This window comes from Onychostruthus taczanowskii, unplaced genomic scaffold, assembly GCF_017590055.1.
Source record: "Onychostruthus taczanowskii isolate IOZ18803 unplaced genomic scaffold, ASM1759005v1 scaffold14, whole genome shotgun sequence".
NCBI classification, from domain to species: Eukaryota; Metazoa; Chordata; class Aves; order Passeriformes; family Passeridae; genus Onychostruthus; species Onychostruthus taczanowskii.
Genome location: NW_024498573.1, coordinates 1359178 through 1384429, shown reverse-complemented (window position 1 = coordinate 1384429; position 25252 = coordinate 1359178). Strand labels below are relative to the sequence as shown.

Here is a 25252-nt window from a genome sequence, read left to right as displayed (position 1 = left end):
CCAGCTGCTCAGGCAGACAGGGCTTTCTGTGCTTGCACAGTCCCACAGAAATAACACAAATAAATATTAAATAAGCAAATAATGAAGCAATTAAACAATGGAATATTCAAACAGTTCTTTCAGGAGGTGACTTTCCAAGTAAGTTAACACATGCAGTGGTTTGAACAGCAACTGCCATCCACTGGCCTCGCAAAGTCAATAAATAAATAAATAAATAAATAGGAAATAAATAAAATAAATATTAAATAAATAGCAAATACATAAATAGCAAATAAATAAATAAATAGGAAATAAATAAAATAAATATTAAATAAATAGCAAATACATAAATAGCAAATAAATAAATAAATAGGAAATAAATAAAGGCACAATAATAATATAAGGACATACAATAATAGCTGCCAGCAACATGTCAAAATCACGTTAATGTAACATGATGGATGCTAAAAGTGTAACTTGAATCTGGGGGATTTAGGAGCTGCCAAAATCAGGACCACATTCAACTGTTTCAAAAAAAATATAAGTTATGGCTTCTTAAGGATCTCCAATGGAAACTTTTCTTCTCATTGTGCTTCTGTTCTTGTGCTAATTCATTCTTTGCTTTCTCTAGGATCACTGGGCCACCCTCCTTACTGGTTATCTGTGAAATAACATCAGAAATTTCATTTCCATGTCAATTTACATCAGAATTCTCTCTGTTCTCCCTAGGCAGGAGTGGCAGCCCAGCCTGGCTGGATCCTTACCTGCAGGGCGAGGACCACTGGCTCCAGGAGCTGAGGTAGCAGCAGTCCCTGGCCTGCACCCACACCTCTGCTGGCCCGGGGGCTGGCAGCTGCACCCACTGCTCCTCCGTGTCGTACACCTGGGGACAGACAGACAGCTCCTTCAGCGGGACAGGGGGACAGGGCCACCACAAGGCACCAGGAAGGGTCACTGAGCCCCCACCAGAGCCTGCTGTCCCAAAAGCTCCAACGGGTCCCAAAGTCCTGGGGCTTGGGAGAAGCTGAGCTCAGCAGAAAGAGCTGAAAAGCTCAGGTACCACTGAGGGGTGTCCAAAGTGACCCAAACCCACTGAGGGGTGTCCAAAGTGACCCAAACCCACTGAGAGGTGTCCAAAGTGACCCAAACCCACTGAGGGGGTGTCACAAAGTGACCCTAACCTACTGAGAGGGGTGTCCCAAAGAGATCCAAACCCACTGAGGGGGTGAATCACCCAAACCCACTGAAGGGGTGTCCAAAGTGATCCACACCCACTGAGGGTGTGAATGACCCAAACCCACTGAGCTTGGTGCTCTAAATGACCCAAAGCCACTGAAGGGGGTGTCCCAAAGAGATCCAGACGCCCCTGAGCTGGATGTTCTGAATGACCCACACCCCCTGATATTGGAGTTCTGAATGACCCAAACCCACTAAGGAGGGTGTTCTAAATGACCCAAACCCCCTGAGACTGGAGTTCTAAATGCCCCAAACCCCCTGAGCTGGATCTTGTGAATGACCCAAACCCCCTGAGCTTGGAGTTCTAAATGCCCCAAACCCTCTGATCTGGATGTTCTAAATGCCAAACCCCCTGATCTGGATGTTCTGAATGCCCCAAACCCCCTGAGCTGGATGTTGTGAATGACTCAAACCCCAAACCTAAACACTCATTAAACAAAGGGGTCGTTTGTTAATCTGGGTTTTTCTCTTTTTCCTTCTCCTCCCAGAGCAGGACCCCCAAACTCAGAAGCTGCTGCCCTCAGCCCGGCTGGGCTGGCTGGCTCAGGAGCATCCCCAGCCCCTCGGGCAGGAGCCGGGCTGAGCCCGGGGGAACGGCCCCATCTGCTGGACGGGCTGGATCCCATCCCCAGCGGGAAACACGCCCTGGTGCCTTTGGTTTAGCCCGGAAAGCCGGGATAACCCGGGATAACCCGGGATAACCCCTCCTGCTGCCCGCCCTGTCAGTGCTGCACAGGAAGGGCAGCACTGGGGGCACTGCCAGCTGCCCTGTGGCTTTCCCAGCTCTTCTCCAAGGCAGGCCATTGTGTGTCCAAGAGCAATTTGGGCACACATTGGAGATTTAACCCTGAGACAGTTAATTAACCCCATTAATTAACTGGGAATCGGGGGGGCAAAGACCAGACTCTCCAGATGAGTCAGTGACCTCTGAATTCCAATTCACCTATAAAGTCTGAGCTGCCCAGGGATGAACAACACAGGAGGAAATTCGTGTCACAGATCCTGGGGTTCTGGGTTTGGAAATTGGGATTTTCCCACATGAGGCCCTGCACAGCCTCCTAATGAATTAGTAAACACAACCATGCAATGCTGGACAGGATTTTCTGTCCTCAGCTGCCTCAGGGATCTTCCTGCTCATGGACCTGGGAAAGGCTTTTTCTGCCAGGATAGAATTTGCCACTTTTGGGGCTCAGCAGCATTTTTAAAATTTTAGTTCATTATTCTTACATACAAAACTTAAATTATTTCTACTATCCAGGCAAGAAAATTGTGTGTCAAATGTTGTGTTTCTACCTGGTATCTGTGTCTCTTTGTGCTTTTAACTTTGACCTTGAAAGTCAAAGGGAAGTAGGAGTTTGGGGTGCTCCAGGTCCTGGGGTATGTCCAGGTCACTGTTCCATTGCTGGCCACGTACTGGCACTGGGGGGGATCAGGCTTTACTGAAAGAGAAAACACAGAGGGAATTAATTCATGTTGACACTGAATATCAGCTGTTGGGGTGTTAGTGGTGATAGTTTTATGGGAACGAGCTTGGGAAGGCTCCAGGTTAAGAGAGGAGTAGCCTTGAGGTATGATAGCTGCCTTGGGTGCTTTTCATGGAAAACTAAGCACATTCCTAGGCTCAGTCTGGATAAGATCCTTCTTTTTTTTGGCCTGGAGTGGTGCAGAGCGCTCTGCTGGACACACAGGAATATCTTCAGCACCTGCTGACCATTAATGCATTTAGGAAAACCTCTGTTTCTGTAGGATGCTGCCTCATTTTCCTGTGCCCTGTGGCCCTCTCATACCTGTGCCTTTCTGGGAACCTGCCCTGGCTGCCCATCTGGGAATGGCTGAGCAGTTCTCAGAGAGGAGCCTGCTGGATTATTCCCTGCCTTGTCCCCTCCCCACCACATCCATCCTTTGGGGACACTCAGGGACCTGTGGGTGTTGGGGCACTGGAGGTCACAAGCCAGGAAGATGCTGCTGCTTCACTTCCTCATCCCTTTCTGTCCTGGCACCCCCTGTTCCTGTAACCGGGGCTTGGTGGACATTTACAGAGCACGGGGCAGGGATTCCCAGGGCTGAGCCCTGACTCCCACTGGCAGCAGCAAAACAAAGCTCAGAATCAGCCCCCACTGCTGGGCTACTCACTGATGTCCCTGATGAAGAAGCTGGCGCTGTAGTTCTCATACAACACCTCATCAATGGCCTCCAGGGTGATGTCGATGGGCTGCTGCTCCTCAGCAAAGGGACAGAAGCTCTCCTTGTGGCACTGGGCTGTGTAGGTGGTCAGGGCCCCCTCGGTGACAGCCACGGGGCTGCTGCAGGACACATCACCCTGGGGGCTGGAACAGAGCAGGGAGAGGCACTGGGAATGCTGGTTGTCCTGGGAATGGGCTGCCAGAGCAACAGCAGCCTGTGTTTGGTGAGGAAATGGTTTGGTTTGCATGGAGTTTGTCTGCTGCAGAAAAGGCTCAGTGGGAGCTGCCACATTCCCAGTGCTGTGGGATGGATTAATGCCAATTCTCAGCCTCAGCAGGAGGAATTAACATTTAAACCTAAACCAGGATCTCTCAATCCCACCATCCCGTGGCAAGCTCCAGTTTCCTGCTTTGTCCCTTTGCCCTCTCCCAAACCCTGCTGAAGGAATGAGGGCTGAGAAGCCTCCACTGGGAAACAAACACCAAAAGCTGCCAGAGCTCCACCTGAGCCTGGCCCTGGTGCAGCTCTCAGCCAGCTGCACCCCTGGGCAGCTGTTTCTCCTCCAGCAGGCTGGGGTGACCTTTGCTGGAGCACTCCATGTTTTGGAGAACCCCTGGGGCAGTGGGAGGCAGGAAATCCCCCCAGGGTTCCCAGCACAGGTTTCTGCAGGGTTCCTCAGCCCAGCCTTGGCAGGGCCATGTGCTCTGCAGTGGGGGCAGCCTCCCACTCCACCCTGCACTGGGAGCTGTGGTTCTTTCTGGCTTGGCTCCACTTCCTCTCTGCCCTCCACTGACTGTTCTGCTATTGCTTAAGTTACCCAGTGGCTACTCCAGCCCACTTGGACTCATTCCTTTCTCAAGGCTTTATTAATTCCTGAGTGATTTCCATGCCCTTATTAAGTTAACTTTGTCCCAGTAATGACTCGAAATATTTTGGGGATGCTCAGACTTGGAAGAGAGATCTCCCCCCATCTGTGTGCCCCAACAGCCTAAAATCCTACAGAGTAACACCAAGGGCTGCTCTGTGGGGCTGGGAAGGAAAATACAGACTCTTACCCTTCCAGGCTTCTGATGGTGAACTTCACATTTGGGTTATAGTCTGTCATCCAGGAACATGTGAAAATTCCAGAGTAGTTCTTTGCCTCACACTTCAGAAATGTTCTGTTGGGCTCTGGACAGAGAAAGACAGAAACCAGGAGTAATGTACTCTTGTTTGCCAAAATGGCCAAGGCAGAGAGAAACAATTCCTGAATTCACAGATTCCCTGGCAGCACCATGAGGGACTCAAATGTGAGTGGGGTTCATGCAGAAAATGCAAAACATGCCAGGCTTGTCTCCTGAGCAGCCCAAATGACAGCGCTTCAAACCTGGGCCAGGCCCTGCTTCTGCCAAATCCCAGAATCTGCAATCTCCTGAGCTGGAAGAGACCCACAAGGATCATGGAGTCCGACTCACAGCTCCAAAATCCCACCCTGGGATCCCTGGAGCTCTGCCCAAACCCTCCTGGAGCTCTGGCAGCCTCAGGCTGTGCCCATCCCTGGGGAGCCTGGGCAGTGCCCAGCACCCTCTGGGGGAAGAACCTTTCCCAAAATCCACCCTGACCCTGCCTGGCCCAGCTCCAGCCCTTCCCTGGCTCCTGTCACGTAGCCCTGCTTTTCCAAACCAGGAATTCCTCCCATCCCTGCACCCCATCACCCTAGATAATCCCAAACAAACCCCACGGCCTCAGTCCTGTGCTGCTCATCACTGCATGCCCAGAGCCACAGCAGGGATGATTTTCCTTTGCAGAGAACACCTTTGCAAGGCCATTCCCAGCTGCTGGCAGAGCCTGCAGCAAGCTGAGCAGGACAATCCCAGCGTTTGGGGCCGTACCCTCGAAGGCTCTGAGGATGTCCCTCATCATGTGGCCGCTGGGGCTGATCCTGGCCATGAGGAGGAGGATGGAGCTCAGCACCCTGTGGCTCTCCTCGCTCACACAGCTGTAGTTGCCGGCGTCCGGGAGCTCCTTCACTGCCACTCTCAGAGTCTTCCCTCTTTGTTTTCCTTCCTGGAAAGGACTGGAGTCCTTTCTCCAGTAAACTGCCTCCTCGGGGCTGGCACAGCTGAGCTCCACCGTGGTGGCCGGGGCCTCGGCGTCCCACTGGGAGTCGATGACAAACACTGGGAACAGAGAGGAAACCTCAGGGCCAGGAGCTGGGGCTGAGCCCTTCCTGCAGCCCTGCCTGCAGGGAGCTCTGCCTGAGCCCCAGGGAGGCTTTTCCACAAGGAGAAACTAGGAGAAACCTGTCAAATATGGAATCTCAACTGGCAGAAAACACTCAGCTCCGGGAAGTCTGGGAGTCTCCCAAACTCCTGTGGGAGAATCTTCAAACTCAAAGTTTACTCTCAATGTTGACAAGCTGATCTGTTGCTTCCAGCATCAAAGCCCTCCCAGGGAACCCCCAGGATAATATTCTTTTTAATGTAAAGGTAAGTCATTGAAAGAGAGGACAATCTGAATTTAGCCAAATTTTTCTGATAAATTATCCAAAATAATTGTTTATTACCTACTCTGTATTTTCACAAATGGATTTACATTTAAGTTCTTTACCAGAGAAGCTGATAAACTATTTATAGGTTTTGCCCAGAAATATATTTTCTTTCTCATAATTTATTCTCCCCTTGTGTTTTTTAGGGCTGTTCCCTTAGTCACAGTTTTTGCACCCAGGCTGTGTGACTGAGACTTTAAACACGAGCAGAAGGAATAGGAAATAAAACAGCTGCTAATGCAAATATTGCAAATATGCTGTTGGAAGATATTTTAGGACTTTAAAATATTTTTCCATGAACTCCAATTGATTATTGTCAAACAAATAAATATTTAGCCTTGGCCTAAGACACTGGAGTTACAAATCCTGTGCTAGTGGCCACAATTATAATTCCAAAGGTTTAGGTCTGACTAAGTTGAGACTTCCTTACCATTTTCCTGCAGTTTCCACTGGGCACTTTCCAGTAGGGCAGCAAAGGAAAACAGGGACAGTAAGGCACAGAGGAGGGGAGACATCTGGAGGGGAAAAACCCAACATTATTAAACTTCACTGAGGCTGGCTGAGTGTGCTCCAAAGTCAGGCTGGGGCTGGGCAGGGTGACAGGGACACAAAATGAGTCCCAGTGAGCTGAGGAACATCTTCCCATTCTGAGAACTCTGGGATTCCGTAAAATCCCAGGTTTGTGCTGGAGCTGGAGCCATGATTTTGATCCCCTTGGGATTCTGATCCCAAGGCAGTTTAGAGAAGGAATCACTCTGAGGGAATTGTGGGAGCGGGTCTGGGCTGGTCCCGCGGTAAAGGTTCCTCGAGCAGGAAAAGCCCTGCTTGGTCCAGTGAGGCCAATTCCATGGAAAAGGCACTGGATGGAAGGATCAGGGGCTGCCCAGGCAGGTTTGGATCCCCAGCCCTGGAGGTGGCACTGGGTGCTCTGGGCAGGGGACAGGCACGGCACGGGGTGAGCCCAAAGCTCTTTCCCAGCCCCAGGGATTCCCCGTGCCAAGGCACTGCCCTGGAGCAGCACTGGCATCACCTCCATCCACCCAAAGCCCAGTTTGGCTCAGCCCATCAGCACTTCCATGAAGGAAAAGGGTTGAGGAGAGCCCCAAGGAGCTGCTGAGGGGCTCTGCTGGGTTCTGTGCCCAGCTCTGCACAAGTGACAGCAGGGCAGTGCCCAGGGCAGAGCTGCCAGCTCCAGCTCCAGTCCCAGCTCCAGACCCAGCTCCAGTCCTAGCTCCAGTCCCAGCTCCAGACCCAGCTCCAATCCTAGCTCCAGTCCTAGCTCCAGTCCCAGCTCCAGTCCCAGCTCCAGTCCCAGCTCCAGTCCCAGCTCCAGTCCCAGCTCCAGTCCTGGCTCTAGTCCTAGCTCCAGACCCAGCTCTAGTCCTAGCTCCACTCCCAGCTCCAGTCCCAGCTCCATCCTAGCTCTAGTCCCAGCTCCAGTCCTAGCTCTGGTATCCCCCTGAGCTCTCACAGTCTGAGCTTGTGAACAATTTCAGGCAAAATTCCTTCTGGGCTCAGTGCCCCAGCTCTGTCTGCAGCAAGGGCTGGCAGTGGAGATCACTGCTGCTCCATGTCCAATATATAAATGGATATTTCTCCTGAATTTGTTCCAAAGACCACCAGAACTCTCCATGAAACACCAAACACCTTTGCCAAATATTGTCATAACTACTGGGTGCATAAAAACTCTAATATTAAACAGTTATTTCAGTTATTTAATAACAGTTATTTATTAACTTCCAGACCTTTTCAAACTGGAGAGCAAACCAAATTAACAGAAGTAGAATCTCTTCAAGAAAGAGATGGTGAATATCATTTTCAAAGCCTATTCTAACTACAGTGGGAGGTTGAATGCAGGTGAAAACCACAAAATTAAGTGGTTTGAGTTGATTTTTTTCCTCCCAAACCACTCCTTTTGTAACAAAAGAGGAGTAACCCTGCTGATTCCTTGAGGGCAGAGTGTGTTCCTGAGCAGATCAGTTCCTAGTGCAGCTCCTGCTGTTCTGAGCATCCCAAATCTCAGTCACAAATCATCCAGTGCCCTCTGGATTTGTACCCAGCTCTTAATGGCACCAGGAGCTACAACAAAGTGTCTGGAGAGTGTCCAGGAGAGGCAGCAGCTCCTGTTGTGCTCAGACAGGGGCACAAGGCTCAGGGAAAACCCAGTTATGATTGGAGAGAAATTACAGAATAACTTAGGTTGGAAAAGAGCTCTAAAATATATCCTATCCTATTAGCAGTGCTAATAACTGCTTCATTACACTCTTAGATTTCAGGCAGGATTAGCTGGAATTTCCAACAGAAAGATTCATTTGGCAACTTTCTGAAAATGTCTGGTTTCTGTCACAGAAACATGAAATTCATCACCACACTTCATAAACCTGAAACTGAACTTCAAAACATCAGAACAGCAGCTCAGACTGGGGGAGAGCACTGGGATTTGTGCCTTCTTTTCTGTTCATCACAACTAAAACCTCCAAAACAGAAAAGTTTCTCCTGCTCTGAGGGAGAAGCTGCATGATTCAGGTTTTTGATGAAAACAGGCAACAATTTGCATGGAAATGATTCACACTGTGGATGTGGAGAGCAGCCCTCCCCATCTCAACATTTTATTGAAAACTTGATCAGAAACAAACTCACATTCTGAACAACACCAGTGAGTGCCCGAGCACTTCAGAAATGAGAATATTCCAGCTCCAAATGTTCAGGGAATCAGGGAATTGCAATCATGGAACAATTTGGGTTGGAAGGACCTCAAATCCCATCCAGTGCCACCCCTGCCATGGCAGGGACACCTCCCCCTGTCCCAGGTGCTCCAGCCTGGCCTTGGCACTGCCAGGGATCCAGGGGCAGCCACAGCTGCTCTGGGAATTCCAGCCCAGCCAGGAATTCCTGATTCCCAATCTCCCAGCCAGCGCTGCCCTCTGGCAGTGGGAGCCATTCCCTGTGTCCTGTCCCTCCATGCCTTGTCCCCAGTCCCTCTCCAGCTCTCCTGGAGCCCCTTCAGGCCCTGCCAGGGGCTCTGAGCTCTCCCTGGATCCTTCTCCTCTCCAGGAGAGCCCCCCAGAGCCTTCTCCTCTCCAGGGGAGCCCCCCAGCTCTCCCAGCCTGGCTCCAGCCCTGGAGCAGCTCCAGGTCCTGCTGCTGTTGGAGACCCCAGGCAGGAGGCTCTGCAGGTGGGGTCTCACCTGAGCTCAGGGTCCTTGGTGTCCCCTCTGGAGCTCGAGGGCTGGGCTGAGCCCAGGTTCCTTCACTGAGAATCCAGAAATTATTCCTGCCAGGAAGGACCTCTGGACCTCACCTGGGCCAGCCCCAGCTCAGGCAGGAGCCAATGGAGCAGAACAGCCATATAAAGGAGTTTGGCAACACTCCCAGCCCAGAAGCACCAACCCTGGTCCAACAGGAGGATTGTCATTGCCTGGTGACACAGGGTGCAGCCCCAGCAGTATTTACATGTGTACATCACGTGCTGAACTTTATCAAGGTATAAACACTGCCCTGAGGAAAATGCCCCCAAGACTACTTCAATCCACTGTCAAATAAATAATTTTCAATTGGCATTAAAGAAGAAATGAGTTCTCACCGTGGCCTGGGAAGCCTCTGGCTGGAGCTGCAGCTGGAGCTTGGCCCTGTGATGTGCAGGAAAGCAAGTTCTGCTCCCAAAGTCTGCACAGGAAAGGGGTGCCTTATAAACACTGCCTGCCACCACAATACCACAGGATTGCAACACGTGGCTGCAGTTCCTACTTCACATTGGGCCACAGCTACAGCCAAAAAAAAAAAATATTTGGGAGTCCCAGGTAAACTTCGAGGAGGAAATGAAATTATAAGATTGCAGAGCGACCTTTAGTGGTTTGCCAGTCATTTCCTTTCCTCGCTGGTTTTGTGTCTCTCATTCTGTCTCTTCATCACAGAGGAAGAGTGAAGAGATAATAAACTCCCAAAGTGTCTGATGGGAAGCACAGAATGAAGACAGAAAGAGAAAGTTCAATAAACTGAAACTCTTTCTACCTGATAAGGATGAGATAATTACATGACCTCTAATCCCAGCTCCCACATCAATCAGCAGGAAAGGGAATATTAATTTTTAATTGCTGGTTTTGAGTTGTGTTTGTTCTATGAATTGAGACTTAAGTCAACCAAAAAATAAACAATTAGTTCCACCTTAGAGATACCTGATATTTGCACATTATTATGCTGCAGTTTTTAAATATAATCTGAACCTGGTGCTCCTTTTAGACCTCAGGCTTAAGAAGAGCCCTGTGCTCCACGTGGGCTTTGAAAAGGAGGAAAGGCTGTGTGGATTTTCCTTTTATTTTTTGTGGAGTGATTGAACACAATTCTCATTATTTACCAGGCAAACACTGCTTGTAAAAGAAGAAAAAAAAAAGGTTTGAAACTCAACCTGACACACTTTAGGAATCAATGGAGACACAACTCCATCCCAGGTGCTTTCCAGGGACAGGATTCCCACAGTGCAGGGATTATAGTGCCAGAATCTGTTCCTTTGCTATAGAATCCCAGAATGGTTTGGGTTGGAAGGGACCTTAAAAATCATCCATACCAACCCTGCCATGGCAGGGACACCTTCCCCTGCCCCAGGTGCTCCCAGCCCTGTCCAGCCTGGCCTTGGGCACTGCCAGGGATCCAGGGGCAGCCACAGCTGCTCTGAGCACCCTGTGCCAGGGTCTCAAAGGGAACAATTCCCAATTCCCAGCATCCCATCCATCCATCCCTGCCCTCTGGCCCTGGGAGCCATTCCCCTGTCCTGTCCCTCCAGGCTGGGCCAGGCAAGAAACGTGGCTTGAGTGGGGTCCCAGTCACCTCTGGTGGCTGAGCTGTGACCCCTGCCCAGGCCACAGCACACAGCCCCGGGCCCTGCATTCCCAGGTGGCCCTGATGACTCCCTGCCCATGGCAGAGTGCCCAGCCTGCTCCTCAAACAGGGAATTCCCTGGGCCAGAGCTGCTGGCAGAGCTGGGCACAGCCGGAGCACCGGGGAGGGCAGCTCTGGGAGCAGCTCTGAGCAGGGAAGAGTGCTCCTGAACAACCCCAGAGCTGCTCCCTTCCACCCCAAATGCTCCTGAACAACCCCAGAGCTGCTCCCTTCCACCCCAAATGCTCCTGAACAACCCCAGAGCTGCTCCCTTCCACCCCAAATGCTGAACAACCCCAGAGCTGCTCCCTTCCACCCCAAATGCTCAATAGCCCCAAAGCTGCTCCCTTCCACCCCAAATGCTGAACAACCCCAAAGCTGCTCCCTTCCACCCCAAATGCTCAATAGCCCCAAAGCTGCTCCCTTCCCATCCCACCTGCTGAATGTGGCTCAGAGGGGGTCACGGGGCCATTCCTGACACAGAGCTGAGCAGCAGCCCCTGCCCTGCTCACCTGAGCTCTGTGGCAGTGACAGAATGGACAGGATGGAGCTCTGAGCACTCCCAAAGGGACACAAAGCATTCCAGGTGACAAAGGTGTCCCCTCCTCATCCTGGTCCCTGCCTTTGAGGGCAGCTCAGAGGAGGCAGTGCTGGGCACCGTTTTCCAGCTCATCTGCTTGGCCTCATCCCAAGAGCCCATCCTGGAGTGGGGAGCAGGAGCAGCTCAGGGGGCAGTGACCCCTCTCCTCCTGCAGCAAACACAGCCCTGGGCACAAGGGAGACAGAGCCCACGCTGGGCACAGATTTGTTCCCATTTAAAACAATTTGCAGGATCCAAAATCCCTTTTGGGATTGCACCAAGCCAGCAGTGACAGGCAGTCTGTGTCAGTCCCAGACACAAACAAGGGCAGCAGTGAATTTCTGTGCACATTTCCTGCTCAGCTCACCATCCCTTTCTGCTTCCATGGCTGCACTTCTCTCCAGTCACAGTGGCTAATGCAGAGCTCAACACAGCTCTTCAACTGCCTGCTCGCTGCTGAAACATGCACAGCCACTCCTTAACACAAATAACACTTCATCATTCATACAAATGCACATTTTCAGTGGGTGTCTGCATCAAGCCTTCCTAAATCCCTTGGCTCAGCTCTGGTCCCAGGACACATGGAGTGACCTGGTGCCCAAGAATCCCAAAAACCAGTCCTGGAGCACATTCACCTCTGGGTGGAACTTCCATGATGGGATGGTTTCCTGTGATCCACCAGAGGAATTTTTAAATATTAAAACACAGAGATTGTGAAAAGCTCTTTCGATGACAGCCTGGTTTTCCACTATGAGCTCATTGATTCTGCAGGGGAAATTTGGAGGGGAGCAGCTTCTCCCCATCTTCTTACTCTGCTTCCCCTCTGACACTGACAGAGAACGTGCAAACCCTGTCCATGCTTTATCTAATGCCAAGGAAAAACTCCTTTTTGGCAGAAAAGGCCCATTTGTAAACAGGTTTCCTTTCTTAACATTTTTACTTTGTGGAATGACAAAGAAATCACCCCAATCCAGGAAAAAACCCTGTTTAACTTAGGGAAAATGAATCATTATAAAAAGTGTATAATCTGTATGATTCCTCCATATGGAATCCATTTTCCATGGATGTCCATTGGCAGATTAATGCCAAAGATCAAAATCTAAAAAATCCTTTTATTCTAAAAATCCTTTTATTCCCAGGATTTTTAACGCAGTAGCACTGAGAAGGGAACACTGTTCTTTATCTGTAATTCTATATATTATTCTATAATTCTTAATCTGTAATTCAGTCATTTATGTGAATTCATCAGCAAATACTGTGTAATATTAGGGTACTAATGAATTTTCCTACAAAATTCCCATTAAGCCACTCCATGAAATCACTGAACCAAGCTCCAGCCTTGAGAAAAATACAGAGCACAGGGGAAAAATACATCCAACTTCTACCAAGAAGCAAAAAGCTTTATAGGGCAGAGATGAATTTGGTTTTGGTACCACTGGAGCAGCTGGCCAGGACAGGGACGTTGGGAATCTCCCCCTCCTTGGGTGGATGGGCAGGAGCATCACTGAGCTCTGCCCTGCTCAAGGCCAGGCTGATGCAGCTCCCAGATTGCAGCTGGGAGCTGTGCCCAGTGCAGGATGGAGCTGGATCCAGGATGGATCATGGAGCAGGAGCTGGTGGGAAAGGGAAAAGGGGATTTCACCTCTTGGTGCTGCCCCAGGAGCTCACAGTGTGTAACCCCCAGAGCTTTGGGTGTCTCTGCACAAACCCTGGGCTTGGAGACAGCACCAGAGGGATAAAGGAACAGGAAGAGCCAGAAGTGCCTTGCACAAGGATTTGTAGAGAGGAAAAGCAGGGTGTGACATTTCCAAAGGGGTTTAAGAGCCAAATCTCATTTTCTACAGTAAATGACTCTCAGAGTCAATGGGATTTGGGTGCTTCATTCCATGAGATGCTTTTGCAACTCTTTACAGGTTCTCAGGGAATGTGGGGCAGGGATCCCAGAGGAATTGGTATTTCTGATCGATTTATTGCAGAATCAGAGTTATCCATCCTCTCTGGCTCTGGAACAGAGGAGGCTCCTCCCAGGGCATGCTCAGGTTCAGTGCTGCTCCAAAGTGCACTGCAGATCCCTGCTCCTCTGGTACCAGCCCAGGGCTGCCATCACAAACCTGGCACTGGGATTAACCTGACTTGATAGAAACCTGGCACTGGGATCAATCTAACCTGGATATAAATCTGACATTGATATAAACCTGACACTGAGATTAACCTCACAGTGAGATCAATCTGACAGTGATACAAACCTGACACTGAGATCAACCTCACATTGATATAAACCCAAGACTGAGATCAATCTGGCATTAATATAAATCTGACATTGAGATCAATCTTTGATATAAATTTGACATTGATATAAACCCCGACACTGAGATAAACCTGAGACTGAGATCAATCTAACATTGATATAAACATGACACTGATATAAACCTGAGACTGAGATCAGTCTGACACTGATATAAACCTGAGACTGAGATCAGTCTGACACTGATATAAACCTGATATTGATATAAACCCAACACTGAGATAAACCCGACACTGAGATCAACCTCACAGTGAGATCAATTTGACATGGATATAAACCTGACACTGATATAAATCTGACATGGATATAAACCTGAGACTGAGATCAGTCTGACACTGATATAAATCTGACATTGATATAAACATGATACTGAGATCAGTCTGACACTGATAAATCTGACATTGATATAAACCTGAGACTGAGATCAGTCTGACACTGATATAAACCTGATACTGATATAAATCTGACACTGATATAAACCTGAGACTGAGACCAGTGTGCCAGCAGCCAGCTGGAGGAGCCAGCTGCAGGCTGGGCTCTTCTCTTGAGCCGCACTCCTTTCGGGGGATGTTGTAACTCTGAACTCCACCAGCAGCGCTGCTCGGGCTGGGTTGCAGCGCTGCGGGTGGGGAAATAACATTGCAAACTGAAAGTCAAGGGAAAAGCCCAGTAAATTCATTTCATTGACTGAAATTCAAGCAGCATTTTCTTTGTCTGACAGCTCCTAGAAAAGGAGTTTTCAGACAAAGCCCAGCCGGGCCGTTTTAGGACCAAGGAGATTTTGGACAACGCTCTCAGGGACAGGGTGGGGTTGTTGGGGTCTCCAGGAGCTGGGCTGATGATCCTTGAGGGTCCCTTCCTGCCCAGGATATTCCATGATTCTGTAATTTAAGCTCTCAGGGATATACCTGGAAGAAAAAGGAAGTTGTGGCAACTTTCTATTTTGCTATTAATTATTAATGTATAAATATTAATTCATGCTAAAGCCTGGGGAACCCAAGCTGAGGATGGGATTCAGGAGTTCATAGGAACACTCAATGCCCAGGCAGGATCCAGGCATCTTGTTACATCATTTTTTATCTGTCAGAAAATTCCAAGTTCCTCAAGGTGGGGAAAAGAAACTTTAAATTATGTAATAAGAGCTCTGACACCTCCCATGACTGTGAGGGAATGAGGTCATACAAGACCTATTTGGAAAGCAAAAACTTTTCACCAGTGAACCACTGAAGCATCCCTGAACTTCTGAAAGCCAAAGAAAATTTTGGAATTACTCCAGGGCTGCTCTGTGACCTCACATTCCCTGTTGCTGTTACCAGCCCTTTAAAATTAAAATTCAGGAGCTCAGAGAGGGGAGGCTTCCCAGGACCCACAGCAGAAGAGGGGATTGTGGAATGGCAAATCCTCCTCCAGCTCAGTTTGGTGCTACCACACATTTCTGACTGGGACAGGGCAGATTTTGGTGCCAATACCTCAGGAACTGGGCCAATCTCCATGGTCCCTTGTTGGTTTTCCCAGCTTGTACAGAGACAGGGTAACTGAGAGCCATTTTAAAAGGTTTTATTCCATTACCAGTCCGGTGAATGGTGAGACACAAGAGATGTGAAACTCAACACCATTCCATCAGAAGCCAACCCATTTCCTGGTTCCAATACCTCAGAAATGTTTTTCAGCCTGTTAGCTGTTGCCACACAATGCTGCTAATACCTCTAACAGCAATCACCTATATTTTCACCTATATTTTAACCTATAATTACCACCAATCACCTAAATTTTAACCTATAATTACCACCAATCACCTAAATTTTAACCTATAATTACCACCAATCACCTATATTTTAGCCTGTATTTAACACCAATCACCTATATTTTAACCTCTATTTAACACCATTCACCTGTATTTTTACCTATATTAAACACTAATCACCTGTATTTTTACCTATATTTTACCTATATTTAGCACCAATCACCTATATTTTTACCTACATTTTAACCTATATTTTAACCTCTATTTAACACCAATCACCTGTATTTTTATCCCACATGGTCCTGCTCCAGTGCATCTCTCCCAATTCTAATTCTCTAAAATATCTGATCTTTTTGCAAGGCCATCTTTTGCAACTTGTCTCCAGTTCAATCTCTCTCTCAACAAAGTCATTTCTATTCCATGGCCTCCCTAAGCCAGCACACCTTATCTCAGTTTGCACACTTGTGTGAGCCTTCAGTCAGGTTTTGAGAGTCCTTCCCAAATCCTTGTCTCACATTTCCCTGTCCTGGGCTGTCCCAGGGCTGCTCCAGCAGCACATCCCTGTTCCTGCAGCTCAGTGGCACCAGGCTGAAGAGCTGGGAATAATTCAGAGTGAGGAGAAGGCTTTGCATGAGGGAACTTCCAGCAAGGACTTTCCCAGGAGAATGATGAAACCTCCTGCCTGGAGTGAGCACATCTGTTCCTGCTGGGGCCAGCGAGGATGAGGATGTGCCTGGAGTTGCTCATTTTGGGAATTGTGCTCCCTTGCTCCTCCCTGTGCTCTGACATCACCCTGATTAAACACCTCAACAGAATCAGTGTCCTTCACCCAGGTGGAACAATTGACTCATGCCAGTAAATTCCTGGAGCTGAGCAGGAATTCTGTGATTTGCCTGAGGAGATATGGGGAAAAAAAAAAAAAAAACCCCAAACAAGTAAAGGATGTGTTTCGCATTTAAAATGCTCATGAATTTGTACTTTGGGTTGTTTTTTGCCAAAAAAATGGAGCAGGATGCCTTTTCTGGGGGGATGATCCTGTACACAGGGCTATGGAAACACAATTCAAATAAATAACCACTTATTTTTGCACATCTGGGAGCTCATTTGATTCTGTACCAGGAGAGGAGATCTCTGCTGGGTTCTGCTCTCGTTGTGGGCAGGATATGAAGGGATGAAACTGGGAACTTGCAGGTTTCAGGGAGAAGAGGATGTTTTCCAGTAAATAAATGAGCCCTGCAGCTCTCACACAGCAAGAGTGGTCTCTCCTCTGCCACTTCCCAACTGCTCTGAAGGATTTGGGGGAACAATCCTCACAACTTCTAGCAGGAAAATGAATGAAACTCACTTTCCAACTCCACAGCACAGAGCTGCAGAGCACAAACATTCACTGGCCCCAAACCCATTTGTTTAAAAGCTGTTTTAGCCATAAACTCATCACTCCATTTTCCCTACATTTCTGCCTTTTCCTGCTTATTCCTGCAGGTGAGATGGCCAGGACACTCCTGGCAGTGCTGCAAACAAACCCCAGAGCCAGTGTGCAGAGCTCAGGGAGTGACCCAGGGCCTGGGGACTTCCTTTGAGCTCCACCAGAGCAGAGAGTCAATCTAGAGTGGCTTCCACCACAAGGGACACGACTTCCTTCCGTGGTGACAGCCACTGCAGGGGCTCAGCTGTGTGAAAAATGTCTATTTTATGATTGGCTTTTCGCAAGTATTAAAATGAATATTGTATGTGTTATGTTAGAAAGTTATGCTGTATTAATTTTCTTAAGTATTAAATTAACTATTAAATACTGGTTTAGGTTATAACATAATGCTAAAATAGCAACTATGCTATGTAAGATATTTGGTTAAGAAGGGACTTGCACCAGATAGGTGCCACAGGACACCTAAATCTTTCAGAGAAAGGGAATTTATTGCTCCCTTATCAGCAGAAAACTAACTTCTTCCCACCTCGCTCAGACAGGAAGATGGCATGAGGATTAAGAGGAAGAAGTTGACAGTGACCAGACAGAATCCTGTGTTTGAATGGAATTTATGCATCATGTATGAGGTGCATGAATATGCAACAGGTGATTGTTCTTAAGGTTTAATCCTCTGTTAACCGGGGTCCTTTTTCGACCTCGTGATGCCCAGAAAAAGGTACCCAGGCATCCGTATCTCTTTGTTTTTATTGTCTCATATTGTCCTAACCTCAATTGTTCAAACTTTATTATTCTGATTATATTACTACTATTAAACTTTTAAAATTTAAAAAACAAGTGATTGGCGTTTTTCACAGCTGCAATCCCAGCACCTGCCTCCCTGGCACACCACACTCCAAACTCCTCTGATGTTACAAACCTTAATAAAGAAAAGCTTTATAAAACCCCAGCTCAAGCCTTACTTCAGCTAAGTACAGCTGGTAACCAGGTTAAGTTCCCGTGAGGAAGAATTGAGAGAATGAGGATCAGTTTAAATAATCTGTTCTAGTAAGAAAAAAGTCTGCACCTGTGAAAAAAAACCATAAGAATCCATGAAGAAAATATGTAAACTAACCAAAAATAGAGGGGTTTAAGGAACACGCACCCCAGCCATTTACTGAGCAATAAACTGTCAGTGCATTGTTAACCAGTGAGATTAACACAGTACCTTTTAATATTCCTAGAAAGATACAGCTGTGCAATAAATATTCAGCTTTCCTACATAAAAAATCAAGAGTCCCATCTGTTTCAGTTGCAGCACTCTGAGAGCTGAGGGAAGGCTGGGCTGACTCCCCATCAGGTCTGGAATTTCTGAGTGAGGGAGAGCAGCAGGAAAAGCCCTGCATTGCAGAATCTCTCCAGGAACACACCCGGGACAAGCTCAGCAGTTAAACACTGAGATTCTTATGCAACACTTGTTTGCACCTGTAAGAAAAATAATATCTGCTTTAAACATCCTGTGTCAATTTTCTCCACCTCTAATTAATGCCTGAGATTAAGCACCATTGTGAGAGCTTTAGTCTGGCAGTTGTAACCATAAATACCTTTGTCAAAGGAATTATTGTTTGTCCCGAGCATATCAGCTTCAGCCCTGACTGACATCAGTCCTGGGGTCATGTCTGGAGGGTTCAGCAGAAAATCACTTTCACCAGAGAGTGAGAGGATAAACCAGCCCAGTCTGAACCAGTTACTGGTGTGCAGAGGGCACGGAGCACCTGGGGAGGAGAATTTCCTCGACCAGCTGAGTTTAACAGACTCTGCTCGAGGATTCCGAGCATCCTCATGGAAGGGCAATTCCTCCTGGGTCTGCAGGGATCCCTGCTGCCTGCCAGGGCAGGCTGTGCTGAGCCTGGCACTGCTCCAGGGGCCTGGCACTGCTCCAGGGATCCCAAACTGCTCCAGGGATCCTGGCACTGCTCCAGGGATCCTGGCACTGCTCCAGGGATCCTGGCACTGCTCCAGGGATCCTGGCCCTGCTCCAGGGATCCCAGACTGCTCTAGGGATCCCAGACTGCTCCAGGGATCCCAGACTGCTCTAGGGATCCCAGACTGCTCCAGGGACCCCAAACTGCTCCAAGGATCCTGCTCTGCCCCAGGGACCCCAAACTGCTCCAGGGATCCCAAACTGCTCCAGGGATCCTGGCACTGCTCCAGGGATCCTGGCACTGCTCCAGGGATCCTGGCACTGCTCCAGGGACCCCAAACTGATCCAGGGACCCCAAACTGATCCAAGGATCCTGCTCTGCCCCAGGGACCCCAAACTGCTCCAGGGATCCCAAACTGCCCAGGGATCCTGGCACTGCTCCAGGGACCCCAGACTGCTCCAGGGATCCCAGACTGCTCTGCCCCAGGGACCCCAAACTGCTCCAGGGATCCCAAACTGCCCAGGGATCCTGGCACTGCTCCAGGGACAGCTGGAACCACCAGCCCCGGGCTGTGGGATGTGACCCAAGCCAGTCCCCACCCAGCCCTGCAGGGAATTCTGCACCAGGGGTGGCATTCCAAGGAAACCCAAACCTCTGACCTGCTGCAGGGCTGGGAATAACCCAGGGCAAAGTTTATTCCAAGCTGGGAGGTGGCTCCACACCTTTGTTCACAAAGGCACAGCCAGGATTTGGGAACAGGCAGATCCTGAGCAGCCCTGGGTTCCCAGTGGCACAATTCTCTAATTAGCATTTAATTACAGGGGCTGCACCTGCACTGCCCTTTCCTGACAGTCGATTGTTCATGGAGGAGAAATGGGGAGAAAGGAACCCCACAAATATTGTTATATCTGATGCACAAACATCTCTTCAGAGCATCTGTGGCTGAGCAGGGGAGAGAGAACTTCACTCACTTGCGCTGCAGATTTATTTGCATTTAATAAACCAAAGAAAATGAAAGAGGGGGATGAAGAAACCCACAAATTCTGCTGAATAACCTTGATTTCTGTGAAGGGAATGAAGGTGCCATTACCTCACACTGCGCTGCTGCTCAGCTCAGAGCTGAGCCAGAGGCACTCGGGCTGGGAAATCAGACCAGAAATGTGCTTGGAAGAGCAAAGCTCCGACTCCCTGGTGTAAAACCACGTGTGAGAGAGTGCAGAGAGCTCTGTGGGACTTCTGTGCAGCCCGTGTCGTCACTGCAAACACAAACCACGAGACTCCTCACCTCCACTTCTCATTTTATATAAAAGCCCCACCGTGCCTGGTGTTGAAATCCAGCAGAGAGCAAAGCAGCTCAATGAACCTTCCTCACCACCCACTTCAGCGTCTGGGCAGGAAAATTTCAAGCCACTTCTCTTAAAAGAACTGAGATTTTCAGTTGTAAGGGGAATCCTGGTCAAAACTAAAGAAAAAAAAATAATTGAAAATCCCCTTTGTTGAACCCTGGGGAGGGGTGGAGTCCCCATCCCTGGAGGTGCTCAAGGAACAGCTGAGGTGGCACTGAGAGCTCTTTATCCTGATCCCAGCCCCAGGCAGAGCCATCCCAGGTGGAGCCACCCTGGAATCCCCCAGGATCCCACTGGAGGAATAAAACATGCACTATCCCATTAATTAATTTAAAATTAAGTCATTTAAATTCATCTAAAATTAAATAAATTGTAAATTAAATTAGTTTTTAAATTAATTAAAATTCCAGGCTGTTTGTAAATTTCCAATAATTATCAATAAATCCCAGCAGTGTGGGATTTATTGATAATTATTGCACAAACACCCAGGAGAATTCTGCCCTTCAGAAAGGTTTGGGCTGGGCTGAAAGGGAAAAGTGCTGAAATTTGTTCAAATCAGTTCAGGTTTGGGCAGCTGAAATGGCCATACAGAGACAGAAAGGGTTTTAGATTTCCTTGGGAACAGTTTAAAGTCTCTCCATAATTATTAGGAGAACATGAGGCACTCAAAGTTGTCCTGATAGATTTGGGGAGGGAGGCAGAGAGAAGAAATAAAGAAAAACAGAAAAACAAAGAAATAAACAGAAGGAAAGAAAAGTTTCCTTGGGAACAGTTTAAAGTCTCTCCATAATTATTAGGAGAACATGAGGCACTCAAAGTTGTCCTGATAGATTTGGGGAGGGAGGCAGAGAGAAGAAATAAAGAAAAACAGAGAAATAAACAGAAGGAAAGAAAAGCAGAAACATTTTAAGTAAAATTTCAAAATCTACTTTTGAGGAATCTTATTTTTAGGTACTTAAAACTGCTAACACAACCCATTCCAATCCATTTTGCCTGTGGTTCCAGCCTTGATCAATTTTGATCAAAAACTCTTCCCAAACGTTTGGATCTCCTTCCCCTTTACTGAGGACTTCCTGGGCTAACGAAGCGTTTGGTAAAAAATAGAAAATTCCACCTTCACTCACAATTTCACTGCAAAGAAACTCCCTGGCTCCGAGTTTCGGCAGCGCTCGTCGCTTGCCTTCCAAACCCGCTGGAGATGCAAAACTGCTGAACCACAGAGGGGAAGGGGAAGCAGAGGCAGCACTTCCCAGGTGACCCCAGCCCGTCCTGAGCACGAGCAGCCCGGGCTGGGGGGCCCTGGCAGGAGCCCCAGGAGCAATTCCTGGGGCTGGAAAAGCCTCCCAGAGCCTGGAGTCTCACCCTGTCCCCAGCCCGGAGCTCCCAGTGCCACCTGCGGGGATGGGGGCTGCAGACCCCCCTGGGCAGCAGGGGCACCCTTTCCTGGGAGGAATTGCTCCTGGGTAATCCTGGAATTGATCCTGGATAATCCGGGAATTCATCCTGGGTAATCCGTGTGTTGCTGCCTGGATAATCCTGGAATTGATCCTAGATAATCCTGGAATTGCTCCTGGATAATCTGGGAATTGCTCCTGGATAATCTGTGTGTGGCTGCCTGGATAATCCTGGAATTGCTCCTGGATAATCCTAAAATTGATCCTGGATAATCCTGGAGTTGCTCCTGGATAATCCTGGAATTGCCCCTGGGTAATCCTGGAATTGCCCCTGGATAATCCTGGAACTGCTCCTGGATAATCCTAAAATTGATCCTGGATAATCCTGGAATTGATCCTGGATAATTCCTGTGTGGCTGCCTGGATAATCCTGGAATTGCCCCTGGGTAATCCTGGAATTGCCCCTGGATAATCCTGGAATTGCTGCCTGGAAGGAGGTGATGCTGCAGCCCCAGGCTGGATTTGTGTGTGGGATCCCCCCTCAGCCTGGCACTGCCCCCAGGGCCCAGCCCCCCATTCCCAGAGTTTCTTTGGAAATCCTGACCCAGCCTGGCTCTGCCCTTGCTCTGCTGCTCCCTGGCTGCCCCTCCTTGGCAGAGCAGCTCCAGGCAGGGCAGCTCTGTGCTCCCAGGGCCGTGCTGGGGTGCCAGGGGCAGGCAGGGCTCCCAGGGCACCTTATTATGTATTATTATATTATTGTTATGTAATGGAGCAGCCTGGCTGCACAACTTCCCCAGAACGGGCTGGGAGACCCGGCCTGACCTCAAAAGCCACAAGCCTGAAGCTGGCTGCTGTCCCAGCCCAGCGAGCCCTGGCCACTGTCACCATGCTGGCTGTGCCTGGGGATGGGCACCTCTGCTGGCCCCGGGGTCCCTGAGCTGGGAAAGCTCTCCCAGCCCATCCTGCCCAGAGCTCTGAGTGCCACCTCCAGGTGGCACCTCCAGGGATGGGGATCCAAACCTCCCTGGGCAGTTCCAGTGCCTGAGCACCCTCTCCATGGGGAAATTCCTGCTGGTGCCCAGCCTGAGCCACATTCTGCATAGATTGCACTGGTTTCACCCTTACAGACCACGATAAAGAAGCTGATCTTCATTTGCTAAGGAAACCTTTTCAAATATGAATTCCCAATGCTTCCCTTTGACATAAAACCCCACCACATTCCACTGGACATTGATCAATCAATTCTTGTCACATATTTTCCATGTCAGCCCTGTACCTATGGATGGTGACTGGCACCAATTTTGGATTTGGTTGATTGGTGCTGAAGAATTGCAGTTATCTTTCTGCTCATTTAAATAACAGAATATTTAACTCAGAATAAACAAAACCTTTGTGTTTAACTGCCCTGGTCAAGATTTCCCTCCTATTATTTATACCTGAGACTTGGGGAATGGCAGTAGGAGTTAAAGAGGAGATTAAATACAAACAAGGAGGATTTTCACTTCATAAGAAGCAAAGCTAAATGTACACAACTCAAAATTCTCATCAGTGCTTAGCTGGTGGCAAAGTAAAACATCAGAATAAAGTCTGAAGATGATTATTTTCAATAGAATTCATAATTTGACAGAAAGGCACCAATTCTGTGATACAAACTGCAGCTGCAGCTGTGTGACTTTCATCCCCCAAATCCACAGCACCCCTTTCCAAAGGAAGTTATTCCTCTGGGCTTTTACCCACAGTTAGAAATGGATTTGTGGTTTCAGTCCGTTTTGGCGGCCGCTCTGTCAGGAGCTCGCGGCGCTTTCAGAAACCAAACCCAAACTGAAAGCACGGAAGTCCCAGCGTGTCACGTTGTCCCTGTGTCACCAGGAGCCTCTGGGCACCCCCAGAGGGGCAGAGCCACACACAGGGACAGCAGAGAGGGCGAGGAGGAGTCCTGAAAGGTTTTGTTCCTGAGCGCTCACCCTGAGCAGCAGAAGCCCCAAACTCTCCCTGACAAGAACCTGCTCTGGGCTGGCCAGGGCTGGCCTCGCTCCCTGTGCCCACCCTGGCCCTGTCCCTGTCCCCAGCTGCCCCCCAGCCTGCCAGCCCCTGCCCCCCTCTCCTCCTCACCCCTCTGATCACAACCTGGGCTCCATTCCCGTGTGCAATGTCTGAAATTCCCAGCCACACCGAGTCTGTTATTCCTTTTCATTCCCTCCACACTCCCTTCCCCCAAGGGCATTCAGCAGAACCTCCTCTGCTTCGAGGGAAATTAAAATAAAGTTGCATGAAATACTTGACTTGAATCATGTACATTGCCTGAAATTTATACAGTTTACACCCATTTTTAACTTTTCCTTGTACTTAATGCCAGACCTTGGTTTGCCCTGTGTTTTATCTGCAGCGTTCAGCCAGATCTTCCCAAAGCTCGGTGATTTCCAAAAAAGCCCAAGAGAAGCTGCAGTTTATCCAAACTTTGTGAACATTTTCTCCAAACTCTGGCCTCGTTAACACTTTTGATGTCACTGCTGAGATCAGAAACTTCAGCTGTGCTGCTGACATTCAAATTGGGCAATGAATGCATTTCCCACCATGACTGCAAGTCTCGCTTCTGGTGCCAGCAAAACTCACATGACCCAGTGCAAGTCTGCAAGGCCTTGAGATGACATCAAAACAAAGTCCTGCCAAGGGTTTTTTTAGGAAATGAAAAATTGTTCAAGGCCAAAGCGTAGCCAACTTCAGACCAAAAGAACTGAACTGGAGGGATAAACCCCAGGAACCTGCTCTGGACAAGGGCATTGGCTTTGGGCACCCCTGCAAAGGGCACACAGTTCATGTCAGGAGTTAAACTGGTCTTTTTATCCCACTGGTCTTTGTCCTGCTGCTCTGAGACAGCCCAGCCATGGTGGTTATCCTCTGGGATAACAGATTTGGGAAGAGGGAAAAGCCCTGCACTCATGGTAAAAATGGAAGAGGTTTTCTCTCACTGTGGCAGATGTGTTGTTTTGGAGGAAAAGGCAGAAATGGAGAGAGGAACTGGGAGCACAGGAGAAGGGAAAGGACACTTCCACTGTCCCAGGGTGTTCCAGCCTGGCCTTGGGCACTGCCAGGGATCCAGGGGCAGCCACAGCTGCTCTGGGCACTGTGCCAGGGCCTGCCAGGGAACAATTCCTTCTCAATATCCCATCTGGCACTGCCTGGCAGTTTTCAGCCATTCCCTCTCACCCTGGCACTCCAGGCTCTTCTAATGGGCTCTGACATTCAGAGACACCCAAAACATCAGTGCTGTCCAAGCTCGGTGCACCAAGAACTAATTTACAGCAGAAAATGGCACCACTTCCCTCTTCCACTTCTGCAACTCCCTTCATTGTTTTAATAACCTCATTCAATCATTTTCACCTTCCCTCCAAGAATTTCACATTGACAGTCTCGGCACTCTCACAGTCTCAGGGGGGATTTACCAGGGCATTTGATATTGCACAATTAAAATACAGAAAGATTGAGATACCTGACTAAAGGAACACAAACACACCATTTGTTTCTGTCATGTGCTCCAGTTACAACCTCAGTCTCTCCTTTTAGGCAAATAACTTTCAAAAGGGGAAAGAAATCCTACAAAGAGTTTCCACCTTCTAGGATGACATTGTGTCTTTTACCTCTGAGTCAGAAATTCACTCCCAGCTTTAATCTGCAGGGTCTGATCTGCCAGGGGGAGCTTCATAGAAAGTGCAGCAGCTTCAGGGCACTCTGTGATGGATAAATCCCCATCAGAGA

General features: G+C 48.8%; 1 protein-coding gene across 1 annotated transcript in view; it reads right to left on the bottom strand.

Annotated features, from left to right (window-relative positions):
* Positions 1-739: 739 nt before the first annotated feature.
* Positions 740-25252, bottom strand: part of IL12B (interleukin 12B) — a 36804-nt gene continuing 12291 nt past the window's right edge. Inside the window, exons 2-7 of the mRNA XM_041397889.1 lie at positions 6357-6441; positions 5271-5558; positions 4455-4569; positions 3349-3542; positions 2509-2654; positions 740-862 (exon numbers count right to left, since the gene is read on the bottom strand). Of these exons, the coding sequence (XP_041253823.1) occupies positions 740-862; positions 2509-2654; positions 3349-3542; positions 4455-4569; positions 5271-5558; positions 6357-6441 (951 nt within the window). The remainder of the gene's footprint in view (positions 863-2508; positions 2655-3348; positions 3543-4454; positions 4570-5270; positions 5559-6356; positions 6442-25252) is intronic.